Source organism: Hemiscyllium ocellatum, chromosome 49 (genome assembly GCF_020745735.1).
Source record: "Hemiscyllium ocellatum isolate sHemOce1 chromosome 49, sHemOce1.pat.X.cur, whole genome shotgun sequence".
NCBI classification, from domain to species: Eukaryota; Metazoa; Chordata; class Chondrichthyes; order Orectolobiformes; family Hemiscylliidae; genus Hemiscyllium; species Hemiscyllium ocellatum.
The window spans coordinates 8,527,144-8,552,124 of record NC_083449.1 but is presented as its reverse complement, the minus strand read 5'-3'; the positions used below and the strand labels follow the sequence as shown (position 1 = coordinate 8,552,124).

At 43.0% G+C, this 24,981-nt stretch overlaps 1 protein-coding gene across 1 annotated transcript in view; it reads left to right on the top strand.

Annotated features, from left to right (window-relative positions):
* Nucleotides 1–345: 345 nt before the first annotated feature.
* Nucleotides 346–24,981, top strand: part of LOC132837322 (platelet endothelial cell adhesion molecule-like) — a 39,002-nt gene continuing 14,366 nt past the window's right edge. The window contains exons 1-4 of the mRNA XM_060856991.1: nt 346–469; nt 7,880–8,146; nt 16,917–17,198; nt 24,251–24,529. Of these exons, the coding sequence (XP_060712974.1) occupies nt 346–469; nt 7,880–8,146; nt 16,917–17,198; nt 24,251–24,529 (952 nt within the window). The remainder of the gene's footprint in view (nt 470–7,879; nt 8,147–16,916; nt 17,199–24,250; nt 24,530–24,981) is intronic.

Genomic DNA, 24,981 nt, shown 5'->3' with positions numbered 1-24,981 from the left:
ACCTGCTTTTTTCTAGAATTTAGACGATTAAGGGGTGAACTGATCGACGTTTTGACAGGAAAAGGTAGGATGGATAAGGAGAAACTGTTTCCACTTTTTGGGAAAAATGGGGAGGGCATCGTTTGAGACTTAGGACAGGACCATGGAGGATAAATGTTCAGAACACGCAAAGGGGGGTGGGAGGAGGGGTGGAGAGATTTGGAACTCTCTTCCACAAACGGCAGTGGTTACTGTATCAGTTGTTAGCTTTCAATCCGAGGTGGATCAATGTTTGTTTAGCAACGATATGAAGGAGACAGGGGTCAAAGGCAGTTATACGGAGTTAGGCAACAGATCAACGATTGAATGGCAAAACAGGCTCGGGAGGTGGCTGTTCCTGTGAAAGGAACTAATTCAGTGGAAATGCGAGCACAGTATGGAGCGAACAGCTTCCTTTTGCTGTTTCTGAATTTAGCGTCTTCTCTTACAGGTAAATGTGATAGAGGGAAGGCATTGATGTAGCAGGCATCAGGTCACATTGAATTGGAAATTGCTGTGCTACAAAACCGGAAATGTCGCAGATCTCTGTGCTTCTGATCCTCTGTAAGTGTGTGTTAAAGAGGAACCTTGTTCCGGAAAAAAACTTGCTCTGTTTCCCCGTCATGCGAGGTTACATTCTGCAGCAGATAACCACACACTTCCATCTCTGTTCCCGGAAAGCCGACATTGATCATTGTGGCCAACATATCAACCAAACTTGGCGGAAATGAGGAATGAAAGGAGTTAGGAGCTTAGATGATAGCATTTCTCGATAGAGAGAAAGAAAAGAATGAGCATTTCAGATTATTGTCCTTTGTGTAATATTATTCGGTCTTCTCTGAAAAGAATGCAAGTTACACACACACGTGCACAGTGGTTAAAAAGTATCAGGAGAATTTCAGAATTCCGCAAAGGGAAGGACAATCTGCCACAATGTAGAGTCGAGATATCTCACTGAGTAGTGAATGGAAATGCCATTAGTATTCATCAATAATAAGAGATTTAGCGGGTTGTTGCCTTGAGGGCTGAAGAGTTTCCGAGATGGAGAAGGATTGTTTTCCTGAGTGCAGAGGAGATTGAAGTGGCGGGGCGGGGGGTGTGTGGAGATGATTGAGATGTATAAAATGATGAGGCGAATAGAGAGGGTAGACTGGAAAAATCATTTCCCCCTTGATGGTGGGATCAATAATAGGGGTGGGTCGGACGGGATGCATAGACTGAAGGTAAGGAGCAGGAGATTCAGATGATGTCTGAGACAAAAACAAGGGTGATTGGGAATCTGGATCTTACTGCCTGTAAGGATGTTTTCATGTGCACTTATGATGCCAAGACTATGTGACAAATACTGGGAAAATGGGATTAGAGGATACTCAGGTGATTTTCTTTTTTTACCGGCACAGAGTCATTGGGCAGAAAGTTAATTTCCTGTGCTGTAGACCTCTCTAGTTCTGAACCTGGGTAAAAGATGGTCGTATATCGCTTATGAAATTAGTTTAAACACAACTGAATTTGTGGAAGTATCTCAAAACTGTTTAGAGATGCACCGAGAACAGCCCTGTTGTCACTGCCACCTCTTGTCTCTGAGCTAGAAACCTCAGTGTGAGATCATTGATAGGTCTTTGCTGACTTTTGTAGGTTTCTCAGAATCTCCCCAAGGCAAGAAACGCAAAATCATCTGAAATAGACTTTTTTTTTGCAATCATCTTCCCAAACATAATTTATTTTTGAAAACCTAAAATTATGGGGTCCTTTACTAGTTTAAGAAGAATGACATGGGAAACTGAGCAGAGAGAAAACAGGAGGAAAAATGAGGGGACAAGTAAAGGACAGAAAGGTATAAAGCAAAGTTTGCTGCTGTTACGAGACCAGAACGAAAAACCATGCAATTCATGTCAATTCACATTTCTGCCTCCATTTCAATGGAACTGAACAGTTAACTGTTCCCATTGAGTTATAGAAAAGACATGTACTGTTTCTCTGCTGCTTTTCTACGTATATTGCTTTGACATTATGTTTGTTTTATCATTTCCAGGACACTGACAAAAATAATGACATTTGTATTTCAATCCCCTTCTGTTTTCCAGGGTATTTTACTTTCCGTGGGAACACCCTAGGTAGGAATAAACTGCAAATTCCTTCAATAGTCGATTGGAAACCTGAAGTCGTGCTGTGCATAGCTTTTCAGCGTCCTTTCCCAAGCATGCAACAAATGGGATTGTATCCCAGTCTTTCTAGTCAGGACTTGTGATCCTTTTGGAAAGGGGAACAGAAGATCAGTGTATTAATTAAATGGAGATAAAATGCTGAGAACTGCAACATAAAAGGGATTTGGAGGGGAGGGGATGTGTTTGTTGGAATGTATGCTTGAAACACAGAAAGCTCGTGCACAGTTTAATCAGGAAGACAGAGGAAATGCAGATTCTTATTTCAATAGGCTGGAGTATAAGAATAGGGAAATCTTACTGCAATTGTAAGATTGCTGGGGAAATCACATCTGGAGCACTGCGACAGATTTGCTCCCTTTCTTTGGGGAATGAGAACATTCATTGGAGGCAGTTCAGATAAATTTCACTGTGATGATCTCTGGTATAGAGGGATTGTCTTGTGAGCAAAGCTGAACAGCTCTACTGTATTAGCAGTGTTAATACTGAGATGATGTTTCCGCTCATAGGAGAGTGTCGGATTGGAGGGCATCGTCTCAGAATAAAAGGGAAGTTGTTGAAGACTGAATGGGGGAGGAATTTCTGCTCTTAGACGGTTGTGAGTCTTGGAACTTCTTGTCACAGAGAGCTGTGAGGGGAGGGGTGGGGAAGGTGGTGGGGTTAGAGTCCTTCTGTATGTTGAAGGCTGAGACAGATAGATTCTTGATCAGTCAGGGAATCAAGGGAAGGGGGAGGAATGTGGATGTGAGGAATGTTAGATCAGTCAGAATCTAACTGGATGATGGAGCAGGGTTGACGGACAGAATGGCCTACTTGTATCCGTATGGCATTAACTGTGAGTAGGAAGGCAGGGTTAATGATAGATGAATTGACAGATAACATTGATTAGACAGTAAATGAAGGTTTTAATGGAATTGATACACAGAATTCATTTCGGAAAATTTGGGAAGTTAAAGATTAAGTGCCATATTACAGATTCACATGCAACAATCAAGGTGATGGCCCTGACAGACAATGGCAGTGAGCGTTGATGCAATATACTTGAGAACAACAATGTTGAAAATGGCCATTGCTATCTCGTTTTTTGACATGTCGTTGGCATTAAATGGAAACTTGTACAGATCAGAACAAGCTACAACAGTTATAATAAATGTTAATGGGTATTAACTTCAGTTCTGGGTTGAATTTCCATAATAAGAGATCAGTACACTAAGGAATACAGCAGACAAGGAGGAGAAAGAAGGAAGATGAGAGGGGAATTTGGACAGACTAGCGTGGGCAGGTAAATGACGTTTAACATTCAATTCATTCTTTATAATAGGCGTCTGTGGCAAAATCCAGAATTTATTCTCCCTGACCCTTGATGTCACCTTGAGAAGGTGGTAGTGAGCTGCCTTCTTGAAACACTGCAATGTCTGTGCTGCAGATAGACATAAAATAACCTTGGTTTTGGGGGAGGGGGGAGGGTTGTGGTGCGTTCCCGGATTTTGACACAGTGGCACTTACGAAACAGCTAAATCATTCCAAGTTGGGACGGTGAATGGCTCGGAAGGGAACCTGTAAGGGGTGTCGTTCCGTGTACCTGCTGCCCTTGTGAAGGGCTTTAGCCCGAAACGTCGAATTTCCTGTTCCTTGGATGCTGCCTGACCTGCTGCGCTTTACCCAGCAACACATTTTCAGCTCTGATCTCCAGCATCTGCAGACCTCACTTTTTACTCGACTATATGGAAATGCTCATGAGTTTGGGAGGTGGTTTTTGAGGATCGATGATGAATTTCTGCATTGCTTCTTATAGATTGTACATACTGCTGCTACTCTTAAAAACAAAAGAGTTTGTCTTTGTGTTCATCACCAGGAGATGGGAGAAATACCGAATGAATATTTTGAGTCGGTTTTGCTGTGGAGAATTAAATAAAATCTAGAGAATGCAGGGAAATATAATACTCTGATGATTCAAAAACAGTTCACATCACAGAAAAGGAAGTTCTGGAGGTATTAGAGAATATAAAGGTAGATAAATCTCCCCAATTTGATCTAATGTATCCCAGAATGTTGTGGGAAGTAAGGAAGATAAATACGAGACCTCTCCCAGAAATATTAGCCTAACGATGGGTCAGGTGCCTGGTAAATGGAAGGTGGTGAAGGTTATACCTTTGTTTAGAAAGTTTGCAAGAAGAACCCAGGATCTATAGACTTCTGAGTCTGACTTCGGTTGTGAGTAAGATGTTGGAGGTGATTATAAAAGATATAATTTGTGGTCATTTAGAGAGACAAAAAATGATTACAGGCACTCAGTATGGTTTTTGTTTGAGAAAAGTCACCACAATCGAGTTTGAGTTTTTTGAGAAAGTTATCAAAAAGGTTGATGATATCATTGCAGGAGACGTTGTTTTCTTGGAATTCAGTAACACCTTTGACAAGTTTCGTCATGATAAACTACTTAATAAATTTAGATCACGTAGGATTCAGCGTGAGCTTTCCAGCGATCAGAGTATCGAGGTAGACATTTGTTTTTCAGACTGAAGGCCTGTCACCAGTGGTGTTCCACAGCAAATACTGCTGGATCCTCTTTTGTTTATCATTTATATAAATGATTTGGTTGAGAATACAGAAGAAATGGTCATTATGTTTTTGGATAACGCTAATCGGTGGCATAGAAGACAGTGAAGAAGGTTTTAGAAGATTACAAAAGGCATCTTGATCAGATGGGTAAATGGAATGAAAATGCCAGATGGAGATCACATATAAAGACTTGGGGCCGCATTTTTCAGGAGGGAGATTTAAAAACGAGTAAGAGGCAATTGATTTACACTGAGAATTGTTCGAGTGTGGAATGATCTTCCTGAGGAAGTGGTGGTTGCGGGTACAATTATTTTTAAAAGACATTTGGATGGATATGTGAATAGGAAATGTTTTGAGAGATACGGGCCAGTCGCAGGTAGGAGGTACTAGGTTAGTTTGAGATTTTGCATGTCATGGGCTTTTTGGAAAAAAGGATCTGTTTCCATGCTGTATGATTGTATAATGAGCATCAACGATGGAGGGAGTGGATATTTGGACGTGGTGCCAAACAAGTAGGGGCTGCCTTGTCCCGAGATTGCATGGAGCTTCTCAAGTATTGATGGATCTGCATCTATTGGCAACTGCAGAGTACTCCAGCACGCTCTTGAGTTGTGCCTTTTCCATGGTGATCAGGCTTTGTGGGGAATCAGGGGTTGAGTTACTTTCTGCAGGATTCTCATCCTCTTCCCTGCTCTTGCAACCACATGGTAAGTCCCCTTGAATTTATAGTCTATACGAATAACCAGGATGTTGACATGGAGGGGTTTCAGTGATGGGAACATTATTAAATGTCAAAGGGCAAGAATTAGTTTGTCTCTAAGAGAAGATAACCATTGCCTGGCAAATTGAGGAACATTTTTCCATGGTTGGGGGAGGTCTGCTGCCGAACAAGGGAAAAAATATCATTGGGCATTTTCTTCTTTGATGTTCGCAGGTTGAGTTGAGATTTTATTGAAGTGTTGGCATTGCTGAGAGGTGTTCACATTGTAATCAACCTGCATTTATTAAGGCTAAACATAAAGGGGCAGCATGGCGGCTCACTGGTTGGGCCTGCTGCCTCACAGCTCCAGGGATTCACATTCGATTCCAGCGTTAGGCGACTGTTTGTGTGGAGCTGGCATATTCTCAGTGTCTGTGTGGGTTTCCTCCTACATTCTGAAGACGTGCATATTAGGGGAATTGGCCATTGTAAATTTCCCATAGCATTCAGGGATGCATAGTCAGGGCTATATCTAGAGTGACAGGGTAGATGAATGGGCCTGGTTGGGATACTCTTCGGAACTTGATGTGGACTTGTACCAAATGATCTGTTTCTATCCTAGGCTTTCTTCGATTCCATGATATTAATCCGTCCACTTAACTCTTCCAAACATTAGATTTATTGATGCCTGTCAGTGAATGGCCCTTTGAAAGTGAAACATAACAAGATAAATAGTTGGCATCACAGAAACAAGACTACAAGTAATCCAGATTGCGTGCCATGACAATTCATCATGTTCAGACCTTTTCATCTTGACTGCATTGTTTGATCAGTAGCCAATTCGAACTGGAACCCTTCACATTGGGATACAGAGGTTGCACTGCGCCTTGCGTTTACTGCAGTGAGAGATCAATAAATTCAATGATTGGATTCTCAACCCTCCTCCTCTTTCTTTCTTTAGCTTTTGTAAAGCCTGTGCTTCACGTATATCCCACAAGTGGTTTTGTAAAAGAAGGAGAGAATTTAAAATTGGAATGTGGGAAAGATAAAGCAGGAACTGCTTATTGGTACAAAAATGAAGAGCAATTCAAGAAGACACAGACAAATATTTATGAAATACTCGCGAACAGTGAAACTGGTGGATCTTATTCCTGCAAAAGACATTATCGTTGGTTCATGAGCTCACCTGCTGTAACTGTCATTAGTCGTAAGTGTTTTTTTTGTTAAATTCATTAACAGGATGATGGCATCACTGGCTAGATTAGTATTTATTGCCCGTCCCAGGGGACAGCTTAGGGTCTATCACATTGCTTTGTAGTCAAGTTTGACTATGATTTACATAGAAAACTCGACATGGAAGTGGAGTGTGCATTGATTTGGTGTTCCTGATCTTTCAGACCACTTTCAGCCAAATACGCATGTTTCAACGTGAGTCACTTATGTAAGGTGAGGAATCTGAACTAGGAGTTGGCAATTTCGCATGAGGAGAGGTTGAGTAAGTTAGGTCTATACTCATGAAAGTTTAGAAAAACGAGAGGCGACCTTATTGAAAGTTCTCAGGGGGTCCTAATGGGGAGGTGCGAAGAGAGGTACTTCCCCTTGTCTGGGAGAGTCTGGGACTAGAGGGGCAGCATCATAAAATAAGAGGGTCGCCCATTAAAGACAAAGATGAGGAGGAATTTATTCTCGCAGTACACAGTGAATCTACGGAATTAATTACCACGGGGCGCTGTCGAAGCTGGGCCGTTCACACCCGTCTGCATCAAACAATCTTCAAATCACCCTCCAAACCTCCTGTCTTTCACTTTAGCATGATGCACGCTCCTGTTATTGATCCTGCTTCCTCTGCCCCCTCTACATATGCTTTATAATCTTACCCATCTTTATTAGGTGGCACTGTCACTCAGTCGTAATCACTCCTGCCACAAAGTGCCAGGGACCCGGGTGATTGGCTGATTGGAGTTTGCACATTTTCCCGGTACTGTGAGGGTGCCATGGTTTCCTCCCACAATCCAAAAACGTGCTGGTTAAGTGAATCGCCCATGCTAATTTGCCCATGGTGTTAAGGGATGTGTAGGTTAAGTGCATTAGTCTGGAGTAAATGTCGAGTAGTAGGTGTCTAGGTGGGTTACTCTTCACAGGGTCAGTGTGGACTTATTGGCCCGAAGTAAGGTTCCTCTGCTCCAAAGAAAACATCTGAGGTCATCCAGCCTCCCTACATTGCTGAAATGATCCATTCTCTGCCAGTGCAATCACAATTTCCTAATGAACGGAGACCAGAAATGCACACAGTACTCCAGCTGTGGCCTCACCTAAGCCCTGTAAAGTATCAAAATCATCTCCCCGCTTTTAAAACCGACACCATTGACTTATCAAGTGTAAGTTGTTGTATTTCAATCTGATTTTGTATCCAGCTTTTGTCACATTTATTTTGCAGTTTCTAAAGAAACTCTAACTCTGGACGCTAACCAGCAACATGCTCTGCGGTATGAGAAGATTGTAATGAACTGCCGGACTCCATTCCTGAACTTGAGAGAACATAAGCGTTTCCAGTGGTATCAGAATAACAAGTTCATAAAAGAAACTGAAGATGGTTCACTCACCATAGGAAATGCCAAACATTCAGATGAAGCATCTTATCGATGTGAATTAAGAATGAGTTATAGAAAGTGGGTTTCGAACAACCTAACTATCACAGTATCAGGTCAGTCATTCCTTTGTTTAGTTTGTGCCAGTGAATGTTTTGATGATTCTATGCTGCATCTGTGTAAACTGCTTTTGACAGGATACACCCAGTAATGGAGACTCGAGGACAGGAACATGGATGCTTCATCTTCCCTCCATCATTAGGTCAGAAGTGGGAATGTTCACTGATTTGCAATGATCAGCGAACCATGTTCAGCTCCATTCACCACCTCACAGTTGCTGAAGCAGTTCGTGTTCAAATGCAGCAAGGTCTGGACAATATCCAGGCTTGTTATGACAAGTGGAAAGTAACATCTGTGCCACACAACTGCCAGACAATGGCCAGCAATAATAACAGACTCTCTAACCATAACCTACTTGATATTCAATAATGGTTACATGGTAGACACCCCCATTGTCTGGTTTACCACTGATCAGGATCGAAATTGGTATCACAACATAAAAATAACAGCTCCAAGACCAGGTCAGCGGTTGGGAATTCCACAGCAAATAACTTACCTCCTGACTTCCTCAAGCCTGTCCAACATCAACACGGCACAAGTCGGGAGTATGATGGAATATTCCCCACTTGTCTGGTTGTGTGCAGTTTCAAGAAGACTCGAGAAGCTGGACACTATCCAGGTAAGGCGTTTGATAAGGTCCCCCATTGTAGACTAATGGAGAAAGTGAAGTCACATGGTGTGCAGGGTGTTCAGGCTAGGTGGATAAAGAACTGGTTGAGCAAGAGGTGACAGAGAGTAGTAGTTGAAGGAAGTTTCTCTAAATAGAGGAAGATGACCAGTGGTGTTCCACGGGGTCAGTATAGGGGGCCACTGTTTGTCATATGCATAAATGATCTAGAAAATGGCACTGTTGGTATGATCAGCGAGTTTGCAGACGACACAAAGATTGATGGAGTAGCAGAAAGCATAAGGGACTGTCAGAGAATACAGGAGGATATAGATAGACTGGAGAGTGAGGCGGAAAAGTCGAAGATGGCTTTCAATCCGGACAAATGTGAAGTAATGCATTTAGGCAAGACTAATTCTAGAGCGAATCATAAAATGAACGGAAGAGCCTTGGAAAACGTTGATGGGCAGAGAGATCTGGGAGTGCAGGTCCATTGTACCCTGAAGGTTGCTGCACAGGTGGATAGAGTTGTCAAGAAGGCATATAGTATGCCTTCATATACCCCTTCATTAGACGGGGTATTGAGTATAAGAGCTGGCAAAGCATGCTAAAATTGTACATTGGTTCGGTCGCATTTAGAATATTGTGTACATTTCTGGTGGCCACATTACCAAAAGGATGTGGACGCTTTGGAGAGGGTGCAGAGAAGGTTTACGAGTATGTTGCCTGGTATGGAAGGTGCTAGCTATGAAGAGAGGCTGATTAGGTTAGGTTTATTTTCACTAAATAAAAGGAGATTTGAGGGGATGAAGGCTACAGACAGGATGGACAGAAATAAGCTTTTTCCCAGGTTGAAGGATTCAATAACGGGAGGTCGTGCAGAAATTCTCTGAAAATCCTCAGATAGCGCTTTCCAAACACATGACCCATTCCATCTGGTAGAAAAAGGGCAGCAGATACATGGAAGTACCACCACCTCCAGGTTTCCCCTCCGAGCCATTCACCATCGTGATTTGTAAATAAATCAATAGTTTGTTCAGTATCACTTTGTAAAAATCCTGGAATTCCCTCCCTAAACACACTGTACAGCTCTGTCCAGCTCATGGACTGCAGTGAATCAAGAAGGCAGCTCACCACCACCCAGTCAAGGAGACTACTAGGGACAAAAGCTGGGATATTAGCCAGTCCACGATACTCATTTGCCACCATTGAATAAAAAAAAAGTTTTGCTGCAATTGTACAGAGTGAGAGGATACCCATGAGTATTATGTGTGCAGTTTGGGTCTCAGTATGTAAGGAAGGCTGCAGAGGGAGGACAGCAAAGGGTTCCCAGGCTGCAGAGGGAGGACAGCAAAGGGTTCCCAGGCTGCTTCATGTGATGACAAGACTGACAGGTGAAGAGAGACTGGATTTATTCGGATAGTGCTCACTGGAGGGAATTTCTAAGAAAACTATACAGTTCTACAAGGAGATATTAATTGAATATTTCGTGTCAACTTTCACTATTGAGAAAGCATTGTAGGCTTGAGAGCTCAAGGAAATCAATACTGGTGTTTTAAAAACAGTTCACATTGCAAAAGAAGAAATGTTTGAAGTCTTAGAAAACATTAACGTTGATAAATTGCCAGGACCTTATCAAATTGCCAGAATGTTTTGGAACATTATGGAGGAAATTGTGGGGCTTCAAGCAGAAACGTTTCTGTCATCTATAAATATAGTGAAGTAGCGGAGGATGGAGGCTCATGCTGTGCAGTTGTTAAAGACAGGCTGTAATGAGAAGCCTTGAAAATACAGACCAGTGAGGCAGTTGGAGGTGGTTATGAAAGATAGGATTTACGTGCACTTGGAGAAGCAAGGATTGATTATGAAGAGTCAGCATGGTTTCGTACGAGGAACTTCGAAACTCTCAAACATGATTGAATGTTTTAATGAAGTAATACAAATCTTGATGAGGACAGAGACGTTATTTAATTGGAACTTAGTGAAATCTTTAACAAAGTTCCGCATGGTAAACTAATTAGTATTGAGAAGATTTGTAGCTCAGATTGGGGTTCTGTATGTAGGTTTGCTCGCTGAGATGGCAAGTTCAGTTTTAGATGTTTGGTCATCATACTAGATAACCTCTTCAGTGAGCCTCCGGACAAAGCCTTCAACCAGAGACTCACTGAAGATGTTACCTCGTATGGTGACGAAACGTCTGGAAATTAACCTTCCAGCTCAGCGAGCAAACCTACGTCCAGTACTAATTAGTACCGTTAGATCACATGGGATTCAGGGTGAGCTTACCAATTGGATACAAAATTGGTTTAATGGCGGAAAACAGACTAATTAAAGAAGATTCTTTTTTTTTCACATTAGAGACCTGTGGCCAGTAGTGCTCCGCAGGGATTGGTGCTGGGTCCACTGTGCTTGTTATTTACATAAATGATATGAATGAGAATATTGGAGATATGGTTAATAAGTTTGCAAATGAATCCAAAAATTGTAGTCCCATGAATGGTGGAAAGGGTTATCGAAGATTACAAAGAGATCTTGTTCAATTCCATTAAAAGGGCAGATGAGTGGCATGTGAAGTTTAATTTGAATAAATATGTAATATTGCATTTTTGCAATACGAACAAGGACAAGGTTTATACAATTAATGATCGGGCCTTGGGTAACGTGATAGAAAGGAGAGACACACGGGTTCAGTTACATAATTCTTTGAAATTTGTGTCACATGATGGTTAAGACGATATTTAGCATGTTTTCCTTCATTGGTCAGACGTTTGATAATAGGAGTTAGGATGTCAAGTAGAGGTTTTACGGGATGTTGGTTAGGTCTCTTCTAGAATACTGAGTGCAGCTCTTGTTATAGGAAGGATATTGTTAAACCAGAGAGGGTACCGAAAACACTCACCAGAGTGTTGCTGGGAATGGAGGGTTTCATGACATAAAAATAGATTGTAAAAACAGGGACATATTTCACTGGAGCGGAGGACATTGATGTCTGACCTTATTGAGGTTGATAAAATCATGAGGAGCATAGATAAAGTGAATTACAGAGTTGTTTGCCGTCGGGTGGAGAGAACAGACTTTAAAAAAGGTCATTAGGTGCAACTTTTTTAAATACAGAGTGGTTGATGTGTGTAATGAATTGCCAGAGAAAGTATTGGATAAATAAGGACTGGTGAAGTTACAACGTTTGGAAGACATTTGGACGAGTTCACTTCAGGACATTCCAGGAAATCTCCAATTTAACGACTGCAATTCCCCCTCCCTGGTGTTCAACAATCCTCTCCAATGCATACTCTCCAGTTATTACTCCTCTGTCCTTGAGCCCCACCCTTCCAACCGCAACAAGGATGGAAATCCTATGGTCCTCACCTTCCACCCCACCAATCGCCTGAAACAACGGATTGTCCTCCCCATTTCTGGCACCTACAATCAGACCCTACCACCAGAAATATTTCCCTCCCACACATCCCTGTGTTCTGCAGAGACCATTTCCTCTGTGATACCCCTTTGGGTTCACGCAAACCACTCCCACCCTCCTGCCACCAACCAATCCTTCACACCTGGCATCTTCCCTTCATGTCGCACGAGATGTAAAACCTGCGCCCACACCGCACCCTAACCTCCAAAGGATCATTTCAAATCCGGAAGAGATTTTCCTGCACATCCACACAGCTCATCTACTGTTCCATTCCTCTTGTTGTGGTCTCCACTACATCAGTGAGACAGGATGCCAACTTGTGCTACATTTCAGGGAACAACTTTGGGAACTGAGCAACCTCACCAACCCATGACCAACCAATTCAACTCCTCCTCCCACTCCCCGAAGGACATACAAGTTCTGGACTTCTTCCATCTCCAAATCACGTCACTCACGACTGGACGAAGAACGCTTTGGGACACTTCAGCCAGACGGCATTAACATCCATTAGTTTCCAAATAAGCCCTCCCCACACCTGAACCCAGATCCAACCTTCCAACTTGGCATTACCCTCTTAACTTGTCCTCCCTGTCCATCTTCCTTCACACCTATTTGCTCCACCCTACCCAAGACCTAACACAATAACCCGCCACTTACAACCACCTATTGCCATCTCAAGTACCTTTCTATTCATCTCACAGCTTCCTTCGTGCCCACAACACATTCCTAATGAAGGGCTTATATCCGAAACTTTGAATGTCCCGCTCCTTGGAAGTAGCCTGACCTACTGTGCTTTTCAAGTACAACAGTTTTTATCTCTACCCTAGCATTTTCAGTCCACACTTTCTCCTCAATTTATGAATAGGAAATGTTCGGAAAATATGGGTGAAACGCTGGTAGGTGATATTAGTTTATTTTCGGGTACATAGACTGGTTGGAACAAAGGCTCCATTTTCATGTTGTTTGACACAATGACGAGACAGGGTAAATGCAGGAAGGATGTTCCCGATAACGCTGTTAGTGAGAATAGTTATTGAGAATAGATGTCCAGAACCGAGAGGTGGGGTGGGGTGTCGGCGTGGCACAGTCTCGAGGAGATGTTGTACGACTGAGATAAAGAGACATACTTTCACCCAGAGAATGGTGCTCTTCCTTTTTCTGTCAACGCATCAATTCCTAATCTTATTCAACTAACTAATTTGTACCATGCATTATTTACCATTACTATTGCCTATAGCATACTATAATTTTATGTCTGAGAGTGTCATATGATATCAGTAAGAACTGTCAGTCCTGTGTCCACATATCTTATTTATTGTGCTTTCTAATCTGCCTCATGCTGTTATTCTCTGTCCTGCCTTATACTCTTACAACATTTTAAAAATTTTGTGTCAATTTTCATGTTGTATTTGTATATCGTCTTCTCTGCGTCTCGACTCACATTTGACTTCAGCTGGCACAGGATATTATTTGACATTTTACGAATGGCAAGGGGGCTGAATGGCCTCCTGCTGTTCTGCTTTCTTATGGTCCTATAATTCCTTCCTAGACAAGGAGACCTAAACTGTACTCAAATCTGAATGTGAGTTGAAAGCAGATTAATGTTATTTATTTATTTATTCACGAGATTTGTCGAAAATATCGGGGATAGGTTGATTGGACTGATACTTGTAAATCTATTCCCGAAACAATGTGGAATTCAATGTTTTCGGAACAGTTTCCAGTGTAATGAAAGCCTGTGCTGAGCTGTAATGATGCAACTCTGCTTTCAATCTTAGATGGAAATGTGGCTTTCCATGTTGTCCCAGTTTTACCTTTGGTAGGAGAGATAATGAAACTGAACTGTCGGTGCAAATATAATAGTCAGTCGGAGAGAAAATTTGCCTTTCATAAAAAAGGCAAGGTGATTCATTCAATGAAGTCTACAAATGACGAATCTTCGTACAACATTAAAATAAGCAGCGCTGCTGACAGTGGATTGTTCAGCTGTAAAAATTCCTGGCACACATCACGGTCTGTTGATGTTCACGTTCAAGGCACATACCTGATGTTACATTCTGTGGGAGGCAATGGTTACATTTATCTGGGTTGTGGATTTAAACATCGGAAACATTCTGAATTATGCAATACAGAAGAGTCTCTTCGCCCCATTATGTCTTTACTACCAAAGGAAAACTAAATCTAGACTAACCCCACTTTTCAGCAGTAGGTCCCACGCCCTTAAAAGTTATGACATTTTAAGTTGTCGTCCAAGTACCTTTTGAGGATTGTGAGGTGTCCCTCTTCAACTATCCTCCCAGCCAGTGCATTCCAGACCCCTACCACCTCCTGGGTGAAACAATCCTTTAATTCCCCTCTGCTTTTCACTTTAAAATTATGACCCCTTGTTATTGATCTTTATCAAGGGAACAGCTGCTGTGGATTCACCTACTCATGCTCCTCATTACTTTACACACCTTTATGATGTTCGCCCTTGGCAACCGTCTGTGCCCCAGAGAGAACAATCCAAGCTTATTCACTGTCTCGATACCAACAGCCCTCCCCCTTAAAGAGAAACCATTCTCTCCATCTCTAATTTCAATCTGCCTCACCCCTTTATCCTGAAATGATAACCTCTCGTTCTAGACTGTCCAACATTAGGAAACATCCGCTCCCTGTCTCATTTGTCAATCCCCCTCCCTTTAATGGTTTATGAGCAATGGCAAAGGTAGTAAAGTCACCACAGTCACTCTCTCTCATTAGTGAGTTACGAGACTGGATGGTGGTTTAATTTGAGGGTCATCACACATACGGGGAGAGATGAGATGGAAACCATTTCATGGTGATCCAGGAGGAATTGTACCCAGCTACAGTCTGCATCAGTCTGCATCACAAACCGACTGTTCAGTCGTCTGAACTTGCCAGAAGCAGCCACATTACCTCCTCTCATCCTTATAAAGTTTGACCAAGCTGCTCATTCTCTCCTCATAATACAAGCCTTAGATTCTGGTGGGATCTAGGGAAACTGCAAGCAGTTCACGTTGCCCCTGATTATGGTTGTGATACTTCATCGCCTAATAAAGTCATAGAGGCATCCACCCTTCACCCCAATTCATCCAAGATAAACAGGTTTCCTAAACTACACGAGTCCCATTTACCTGTGTTTGGTACGTATTCTTCTAAACGGTTCCTCGCCATTTACCTGTTCAAATGTCTTTTAAATGTTGTTATAGTACCAGCCTCCTCCACTTCATCTGGCAGCTCAGTCCTTACACACACCACCAACTTTTTATAAAGGATCCCCCTCAGCTTCTTTTTAAATTGTTCTCCTCTCACTTAACACTATACCCTCTAGCTTTGAAGTCTCTACCCTGGGAAAAAGACATTAATTATTCATCTTATCTATTCTGCTCATAATTTTAAAATCTCCATGAGGTCACCCTCAGCCTCCTGTGCTCCAGAGAAATAAGTTCGGACCTAACCAAACTTTACTTGTAACTCTGACCATCCAGTTTCTTTCAAATCATTGCAAATATTTTTCGTACATTTTCCAGTTCTATAATATGGTACATCTTTCATAGTGAAATCATCTCTCTCTCATGTGCTGCATATTAATAAATGGGCAGTGCCAATTAAGGAGGTGTTGAAATGGTTCTCAAGACGTTGATCTGTATGGGAAATAAAAACCGTGGCTGCTCTCTGTTTAATTGAGGCAAAGATCGTGATGTGGTTTGAGGCCATTATTTTACATCATACCGAGTATGGTCTGAGGAAAACAATGGGGAATCTGTCCTTAGGAGGGTGAGCGAGTTAGACCACAAACGTTCAAGGTGGATTGACTAGCATAGCAAAGGAGATATAAAGAATTTCGAAAGACTGACTATTATGGTTCAGATTATGAAGTCAAAACTTTAGTGTTTTATTTATGAAGGAATTGTCGAAAAATTCATAAGAAAGAAGACATTGGAGTTGAGGCATCAGATGGCTGCAGATTCCAGCCACGCATCAGAAATATGATGGCATGGTGGAGTTACCAATGGGCTATAAATGCAGACACCCAAGGAATGTTCTTGGGATCTGTGTTGAAATCTCGCTGCGGAAGTTGACTTTGCAAGGGTGTAAAAACGATTTGTGGAGGATTTCAGTGATATATGTAGGCTGGGACCTTTTTTCCAGGAAGCTCAGGAGGCTGAGGAGTGACATTTTACAGGTTTATAAAATTGGCAGAGGCATAAATAACGTGAATAACCAAAGTATTCACGTTAGGAATAGCGTTTGGATTAGGAAAGTTCAAAACTGCAGGGCATAGATTTAAAGTGAGAGGGGAAAGATTCAAAAGGTCCTAAGGGGCAACGTTTTAGCAGAACGTGGTGTGTATATGAAAATGTTGCCAGAGATAGTAATGTAAACAGGCACAATTGCAACATTAAAAAAGAAGTTTGGATACATACATAGAAAGGAAAGATTAAGAGGGAGTGGGGGAAACAGTAACAAATGTGATTGGATCGGCTTAGGAAACCTAGTCAGCATGGACGAGTTAGGCAGAAGGGCCTGTTTCCATTCTGTATGACTCTATGAATCGGAGAATCTATTGGAATCAAAATAGAATTTGAAATTTGGAACGCAAGAGAGAGATACAGTTTTGCCCTCTCCTCTGGCTTTTGACACTAAATTCTCACATTTTTTGCCCGGTGTCACTGTTGTGCCTTACACTCGGTGATGGTAACAGTTGATTGATGAGCTCTCATTGTGTGTTACATCCCAGAACGCTTTGCTAAGCCCGTGCTGACGGTGGGGCCGGCGGCCGAAGTATTCGAGGGGGTCCCGATTACACTGACGTGCATTGTCCGGGCGGCAAGGCCCTCCGTCCAGCTTCAATACTCATTTTACAGAGAAAACGCTGCCCTGGAGGCCGAGCATCATCACGGTGCCGTGTACACCATCAATGCAGCCGCTGCAAACTTTTCCGGGAATTATGTGTGTGAAGTGATCGAAACAGTTCACAGTCTGAGGAAGAGGAGCAACAGCATTCATATTTCTGTTAAACGTAACTATCTGTCTTTATTGCAGAGTCCCCAGCACAAATTAGAGGCTTATCGAATCATTGAGTCAGAAACAGCCATCTCACTATTCTCTAATCCCTATTTCCCCAGCACGTGGCATAGTCGACTTGTCCACGTGAGTGCAAATCTCAACACTCTTCAATGTGATGAGGGTTTCTGCCTCTCCCACCCTTACAGGCAGTGAGTTTCAGATCCTTTGAGTGAAAATGTATTTCCTCACATCTCTTCTAAACTTCCTACCCCTAACCTTCAATCTATCGCCTTACTCCCCCGTGATTGATCTCGTGAAGGGGTAAAAGTTTCTTCCTGTCGACACTATTTATGCCCTCTCATCAATTTATACCTCTCAGTCATGGCATCTACCGTCGTCTCAATCTCCCCTGCTCTGAGGAAAACCCTGACCGGCCCAATCTCTCTCCATCACTGAAACTCTCCAGCCCCCAAGGTAACATCCTAGTAAATCCCCCTCTGCACCCTCTCCCAGTTCTATCCCATCCTTCCTAGAATGTGGATTTTAGAACAAGGTGCAGTAATATCACTGTTGTAGCATGAATTCATTCCAAAAACAATCATGATCATCACCAAATCTGACCTCGAGCTGACACGATGTTAACAACGTTGACTGGCCTTGAAGGATTGTTATGAATCTCCCTCGAGATTTTCTTTCTCTCGTTTTGATTGCTGAGCTTTCCCAAGCCCAAAATATCCGAGCTGAAAATGTGTTGCTGGAAAAGCGCAACAGGTCAGGCAGCATCCAACGAACAGGAAATTCGACGTTTCGGGCATGAAGGGCTTATGCCCGAAACATCGATTTTCCTGTTCCTTGGATGCTGCCTGATCTGCTGCGCTTTTCCAGCAACACATTTTCAGCTCTGATACTCCAGCATTTGCAGACCCCACTTTCTCCTCAAGCCCAGAATATCTACACGCTGAAATCGCGATATATTGGAGACCCAGAGAAAAACAAGATCCCTACTCTCTGCGTGAAAACGTTTTGTTCTCATCTCATTCGGTGCCCTTGTCCAGTAGACTGTGAATCCCTGGTTTTGTACTCCCCCCTACCATTCTCACCATCACTACAACCATCAATCCCCCATTCACCGTGAGCATCTTTTCTGTGTTTACCCTCCCTTCTTCTGTTAAACGTTTATGGGTTTCTTTGTGTTTCCTATCTCATTCATCACTACTTCAGTGAGTACTATCGTAATGGATGCAGTCTTTCTTCATCCGTGAGCTCGGCCATCCCAGGAATCAATCAGAAAAACTTTCAATGCCCTCCCTCTACAGTGAGTACATCATTCCTCCGATAAGGAGACCCCAAACTGCTCCCGGTGTGGTCTCATGGCATGGATTCTTGGACTAATGTGAGGTGATGAATTTTAGGAACTCAATTGCAAAAGGAAAGTATGCATTAAATGGCAGGATCCTTCGGAGCATTGTTATACAGAGGGAGCTTGGGATGCAAGTCCATAGTTTCCTGAAGGGGACAACGTAAATGGATGAGATGGTAAAGAAGGCACACGGTATGCTTGCCCTCACTGGTCAGGGCATTGAGTATATAAATTGGCAAGTCATCTTACAGCTGTATGAGACATTATTCCACTACATTTGCAGACTGTGTGCAGCTCTTGTCCCCAAATAATTGGAAGGACGTGCAGGCTTTGGAGAGGGTGCAAAGGAGGTTTACCAGAATGTCAGCAACTCAGCCGTCATCTTCTAGTGCATAAAATTTACTTAACGTCGTTCCCTTGATATTTATGAATACCAGACAGAAACAGGCCCATATTCTGATCTCTGTGGAATAACACCTAACGGGACATAAACCCATGACGAAACTGATATGTATCTATTATTATGACCCAGCGCCAAGGTCGAGTTTCAAAATGATCAATTGGTCTTCACGTTTCCCGGGGTCTCACCCTTCTTTTTAAATCTTGCTATTTTCTTGATTTCAAGTACAGCGTTTGGATTATCCCCCTCTCCATTTCTCCGTATGTGTTGGGCTTGGCTTGCACTAACGAAGAGCAAGGCTTATTGTCATGGACCAAGCTAGACTCCTTCAAAACATTTCAAGAATGTAGCCCAGACCCTAACATTGCTAGTTATTTTAAGCAGGTGTATAGTGCATATTTCAGGAGGGATGCAGTTGTTCAAACCTGGTAGTTTTAAACAAAATAGAATATATTCAAAGGAATACTGAAAGAAACACAAATAAAAGAGAACTGAACACTGAATAACTTAACCTGTCCAAAAGCCCAATAGATCAACCCAACTTAATGATGCTGTTCCAAATACTTGCACCTTCTCCATAAATGCCCCTTGGGACAAAAGATACAGTGAAACGCAGGTTCTTTCAGGAGAGATGTTCTAGAGAGGGTACTAGCATGGAGCTGCTTCTTTGGGTCCAGTAGCTTTCAAACTACCTGACTGTTTTTAGTGTAATAAGACAGCACCAGATTATACTCCAACAGACTTTTTGGGAAATTCTAGCTGTCAGATCGCTTCTCCTTCCTCAGGCAGCTGGGAGCAGGCTAATAAGACACTGAATTTGTAGCAAAAGATCACAGTGTCATGCAACTGATACCATGTATTGAACATTGATTCAACTACTCAACTAGATTGCTGTTAACTCTTTCCTCTTTTAGAATGAGTTGCAGGTTTTAGTTCATTAATATCTGTGTTTTCTCCTGTCTCATCTGTCAATCTGTTATTTGCATCCTATGACTAAAATTAAACATTATAAAGTTACCCCCATCCCACGCTATCATGTGTGAGGGGGATAGCTGGTGGATTAATTTGAGGGTCACCACAGCTCAGGCAAGGGGAGAGATTGGGAATGAGAATCCTTCATGGTCACTCCAGCTGGTTCAATAATTGAGCCACACTGTTGGCATCACTGTGTGTCCATCCAATCGAGCTAACCAACAAACAAGTATGCATCCTTCTAACCTCTGAACAACCTCGACAGTCTCTCCTCATAAAACAAACCTTAGTTTTTGTGGAGTCTGTTACAATCCGTAAATATTACCCATGTCGATGGTTGTGACACATCATAGCCAAATAGAGTCAGGTCAGGCAGCATGGAAATAGGCCCTTTGTCCTCATTCGTCCATGCTGACCAGATTTCCTAACATGAGCTTGTTCTATTTGCCTACGTTTGGCCTATATCCCTCTAAACCTTTCCTATCTATGTTGCTGTCCATATATCTTTTAACTGTTGTAATTTTACCTGCATCTACTACTTCCTCTAGAAGCTCGTTCACCCCCCCATCACCTCCCCCAAAATACCCACTCTCCTCCCCCCCCAACACACACACACACACACACACACACAGACACACGCACAGGCACACAAGCCCTCTATGTGAAAAGATTGCCCATCAGGTCGTTTTTACATCTTTCCCCACTCACGTTAAACCTATGTCCTGAAGGTTTTGGACTCCCCACCCCAGGGAAAAAAACTGGCTATTCACCCTATCCATGCTACTCATGATTTTATATGCCTCCAGTTCCGACACTCTGAGGAAAAACTTTCCAAGTTATCCAGCATCTCCATATAACCCAGACCACAGAGTCTTTGTGACATCTCTGCAAATCTGTTTTCGCACGTATGTCGTTGAATGATGCAACTCTTCATGTCATAATGTACTCACAATACCCTTTCTCTTTTGCTTCGTAATTTAAGAACTGTGCAGAAGAAATTGTGGTTGTGCTGAAAAGGTTCCCAAGACCCTGTTGATTTGTCAGGGATAGTAAAGAAAAATGTGGTTCTCTCTTTTTAACCGAGGTAAACTTCGAGAGGGAATGGGACAAGTAGTGTGGGCTGGGGCAATGGGGATGGCATTGTCCTCATTCAAGGACAGTGAGCAAACCAGACCACAAACGTTCAAGATGGATTGACTAGTGCAGCAAAGGACATAAAAATACTTCTAATTTTGTGGTTTAGATCATGAATTCAAATTCTGAGTTTTGGACAGAGACATGATCGAAATTTTCATTACAAATTAGAAGATTGTAGAATGACACTTCATAAGGCTGCAGACTCAAACCACAGACCAGCCGTGTGATGGCTTAGTGGTGTTACCAGTAGCCCATTAATCCAGTGAGGCAGGGAGTGATCTGCGTTCAGATGTCGTCATGGCAGATTGTGGAATTTGACTTTAAAATAGTGAGAATAAGGTTTATAAAGCTGTAAACGAAAATGAAGAGTTTGAGTCATATGGATAACGTGGGACATTTTTTACACCTGGAGTGAAGGAGGCTGAGGGCTGACTTTATAGTGGTTTACAAAATCACAAGGGCACAGATAAGGTGAACACCACATGTTCTTCTCCATAGAGAAGGGGAGTTGAAAACTAAAGGGCAGAAGAGCGAAAGGATCTGTTATGCGATAGCATGACCTAATAATAAAAATCTGGAATTTAAAGGGCTACTAATGACCTTATGGGAGGGAAATTTGCCGCTCCTGACACGGTCTGGCTTCCATGTGACTCCTGTTCCCCACATCCATGCAGCTGACCATTAACTGCGCTCTGGGGATCGGTAAGCTGACCAGCAATTGCGATGAATGATTAATACAAGGCAACCATGAATAGACAGCTGTGGGCATGCAGGATTAATATGATGGGCCTAAGGCATGAAACCTGTGATTTTCTGTTTCTATATGGAAGCTAAGATATTACACCAAATAGCCGATAAAGTGTAGAGCTGGAAAACGCATAGCAGTTCCAGCAGCATTAGAGGAGCAGGGGAGTCGAAGTTTCAGGCCAGGATCTTCATCAGTTCTGCGGTTGGGGAAGCTGGCTAAGGAATAATTAGAAGGAGGGGTGTCAGGTTGGGGGGAAGGTAGGTGGGATGGCGAAACGTAGATGTACATTGAAGGTGATTGTGATGACTCACTGGACCCAGGGTGGACATGACATTGGGGGAGTGTGAAGGTGAGTTGAAATGGCAGGAACCGGAAGGTGGTGGTGATTGGAGCGTAGAGACCACAGATATTCTCTGAACATGTCCCCGAGTTGTTGTTCAATATCTGATGTAGAGGAAACCACATTGGGAGCAATGGATGCAATAAATCAGGTTAGAAGAAATGAAGATGAACCTCTGTCAGATTTAGAATGATTCTTTTGGGCCTTGGACAAAGGTAAGAGGAGACATGTGGGATCAGATTTCCTAGCTCCTTTAGACACTGGGAAAGATGCCAATATGGAAGAGAGATTGGTTGGGTGTGTCAACCTCATGAGGGAGTCGAAGAGTGAATGGCCCCTTTGGAAAGCGGATGGGGTAGGGAGGGAAATATTGTATTGGTGATGGGGTCTGACTATAGCTGGAGGAATTGGTGGAAGATGATGCACTGGATTTGCAGATTGGGGTGTGAGGACCAGGGGGATTCTCTCCTTGCTGTGGTTGGGGAGTGGTGTTTCAGGGCCAAAGGTGTGGAAAACGTGGAGATGTGGTTGAGGTCATTGTGGGTCACGGGGTATAGAAACTGTGGTCGTCAGAGTAGGAGGCCATCTGGGATGTTGTGGAATGAAATTGTTCACCCTGGGAGCAGATACGGCTGAAGCAAAGGAATTGGGAGTAAGGGATCACGTTTTGATGGGGGAGTTGGGTCGGAGGAGGTGTGTGAGTCAGTGGATTTTAAACAGATGCTAGTGTTGAATCGTTTGTTGGAGATGGAGAGGAAAAGGTCCTGGAAGGGGGTGGGGTGTATCTGAGATGGTCCAGGTAAATTTGATGTCATGGTTGAAAGTGTGTGTGAAGGAGATGAACTGGAATAATTGTTGCAATGTTCCCACCAGCTATGCTTATTGCCACACACTACCAGATTGCTTCTCAAAAAGTAAATCAATACCTAAATTAATAGTTAGTTTTATACAGCCATAGAAACACATGGAAACCAAATCTTCGGTCCAACTCATCCATGTCAATTAAGTTTCCTAAACTGATCTTGTCCAATTTGCTTGCTTGTGGTCAATATCCCTCCATTTTTTTTTCGTTTCACATACCATTACCTAATGTTGTTTAAATGTTGTCATTGTACCCATTTCCACTGACAGCTCGATCAATGCATGCACCAGCTTCCTTGGGAAGAAGTGACCCCTGAGGTCAGTTTTAAATCTTTGCCCTCTCATCTTCAACCTATGCCAACTGCTTTCGGATTGTCTGACCCCGGGAAAGTGACTATTCTCGTTATCTCGACCTCTCATGATTTTATAAACGTTGATGGTCACCCCTCTGCTGCAATGCTTGAGCCAGTTCAGCCTCTCCCTATAGCTCAAAACCCTTTTTGTTTTTCTGTATCCTAGGCTGGCTGTGAGGCAAGTGCCAAATGTTTCCCCACCTTATGTCTCTGTATGACTTTGTCTAATGGTCTTTCTTTCTTTGTCTCTGTGAACTTGAGTTGGAAAGGTTTTGAGGGTGATGAGCCAAATTGTGGCAAATAGGAGGAGATCAGCATGGGAGATCTCATCCGCATGGACAAGTTGGGCACAAGTGTGTGTTTACATTTTTAGATTAGATTACTTACAGTGTGGAAACAGACCCTTCAGCCCAACAAGTCCACACTGACCGGCCGAAGCGCAACCCACCTAGACCCATTCCCCTACATTTACCCCTGTCCCTAACACCACGAGCAATTTAGCACAGTCAATTCACCTAACCTGTACATTTTTGGACTGTGGGAGGAAACCGGAGCACCCGGAGGAAACCCACGCAGACATGGGGAGAATGTGCAAACTCCACACAGTCAGTCACCTGAGGCAGGAATTAAACCCATGTCTCTGGCACTGTGAGACAGCAGGGCTAACCGCTGTGCCACCGTGCCATACATGCTGTATGTCTCTATCATTCTATGGCACTAGTGGCATCAAAACGGAGTTTGAAATTTGGGAAGTAAGAGAAAGATAACGTTTTGCCCTCTCCCATGTACTTTGTCAGTCAATGCTCACATTCTTCATTACGTGTCACCATAGTGCCTTCTTTTCTGTGATGATAACAGTTGCTTGATAAGTCCCGATTGCATGTTCCATTCCAGAACGATTTGCCAAGCCCGTGCTGAGGGTGGAGCCAGCTGAAGTATTCGAGGGGCTCGAGTTCACGCTGACGTGCACTGTCCTGGCGGCATGGCCCTCCGTCCAGCTTCACTACTCGTTTTACAGAGACAGCGTAGCACTGCAGACTGCACCTGATCATGGAAGCGTGTACACCATTAACTCAGCGGCTGCAAACCTTTCTGGGAATTACACCTGTGAAGCGATCAATACGGTTTATGGACTGATGAAGAGGAGCAACAGCATTCACATTTCTGTTAAACGTAACTATTTATCATTATTGCAGAGTCCGAAGAACATATTAAATGCCCTTCGACCCATCAAGTCAGAAACAGCCACCTCACTATTCTCTAATCCCCATTTCCCCAGCACGTAGCCCCATAACCTTGCATTGTGAAGTCATATCTAAACACTCTTCAATGTGATGAAGGTTTCGGCGTCTTCCAACCTTACAGGCAGTAAGGTCCAGAGTCTCTGAGTGAAAATGTTTTCTCTCACATTTCCTCTAAAAACTCCTGCCCCTTACTTTCTATCTATACTCCCTCCCTCAATCATTGATCCCTCCACGAAGGGCATTACGTTTCTTCCTGTTTGCCCTATCTACACGCCTCATCATGTTATAAATCTCAATCATGACCCCCACCCTCGTCTCAATCCCCTCTGCTCTAAGGAAACAAAAACACTTTCTCCAGTGTCTTGCCATCATCTGGAACTC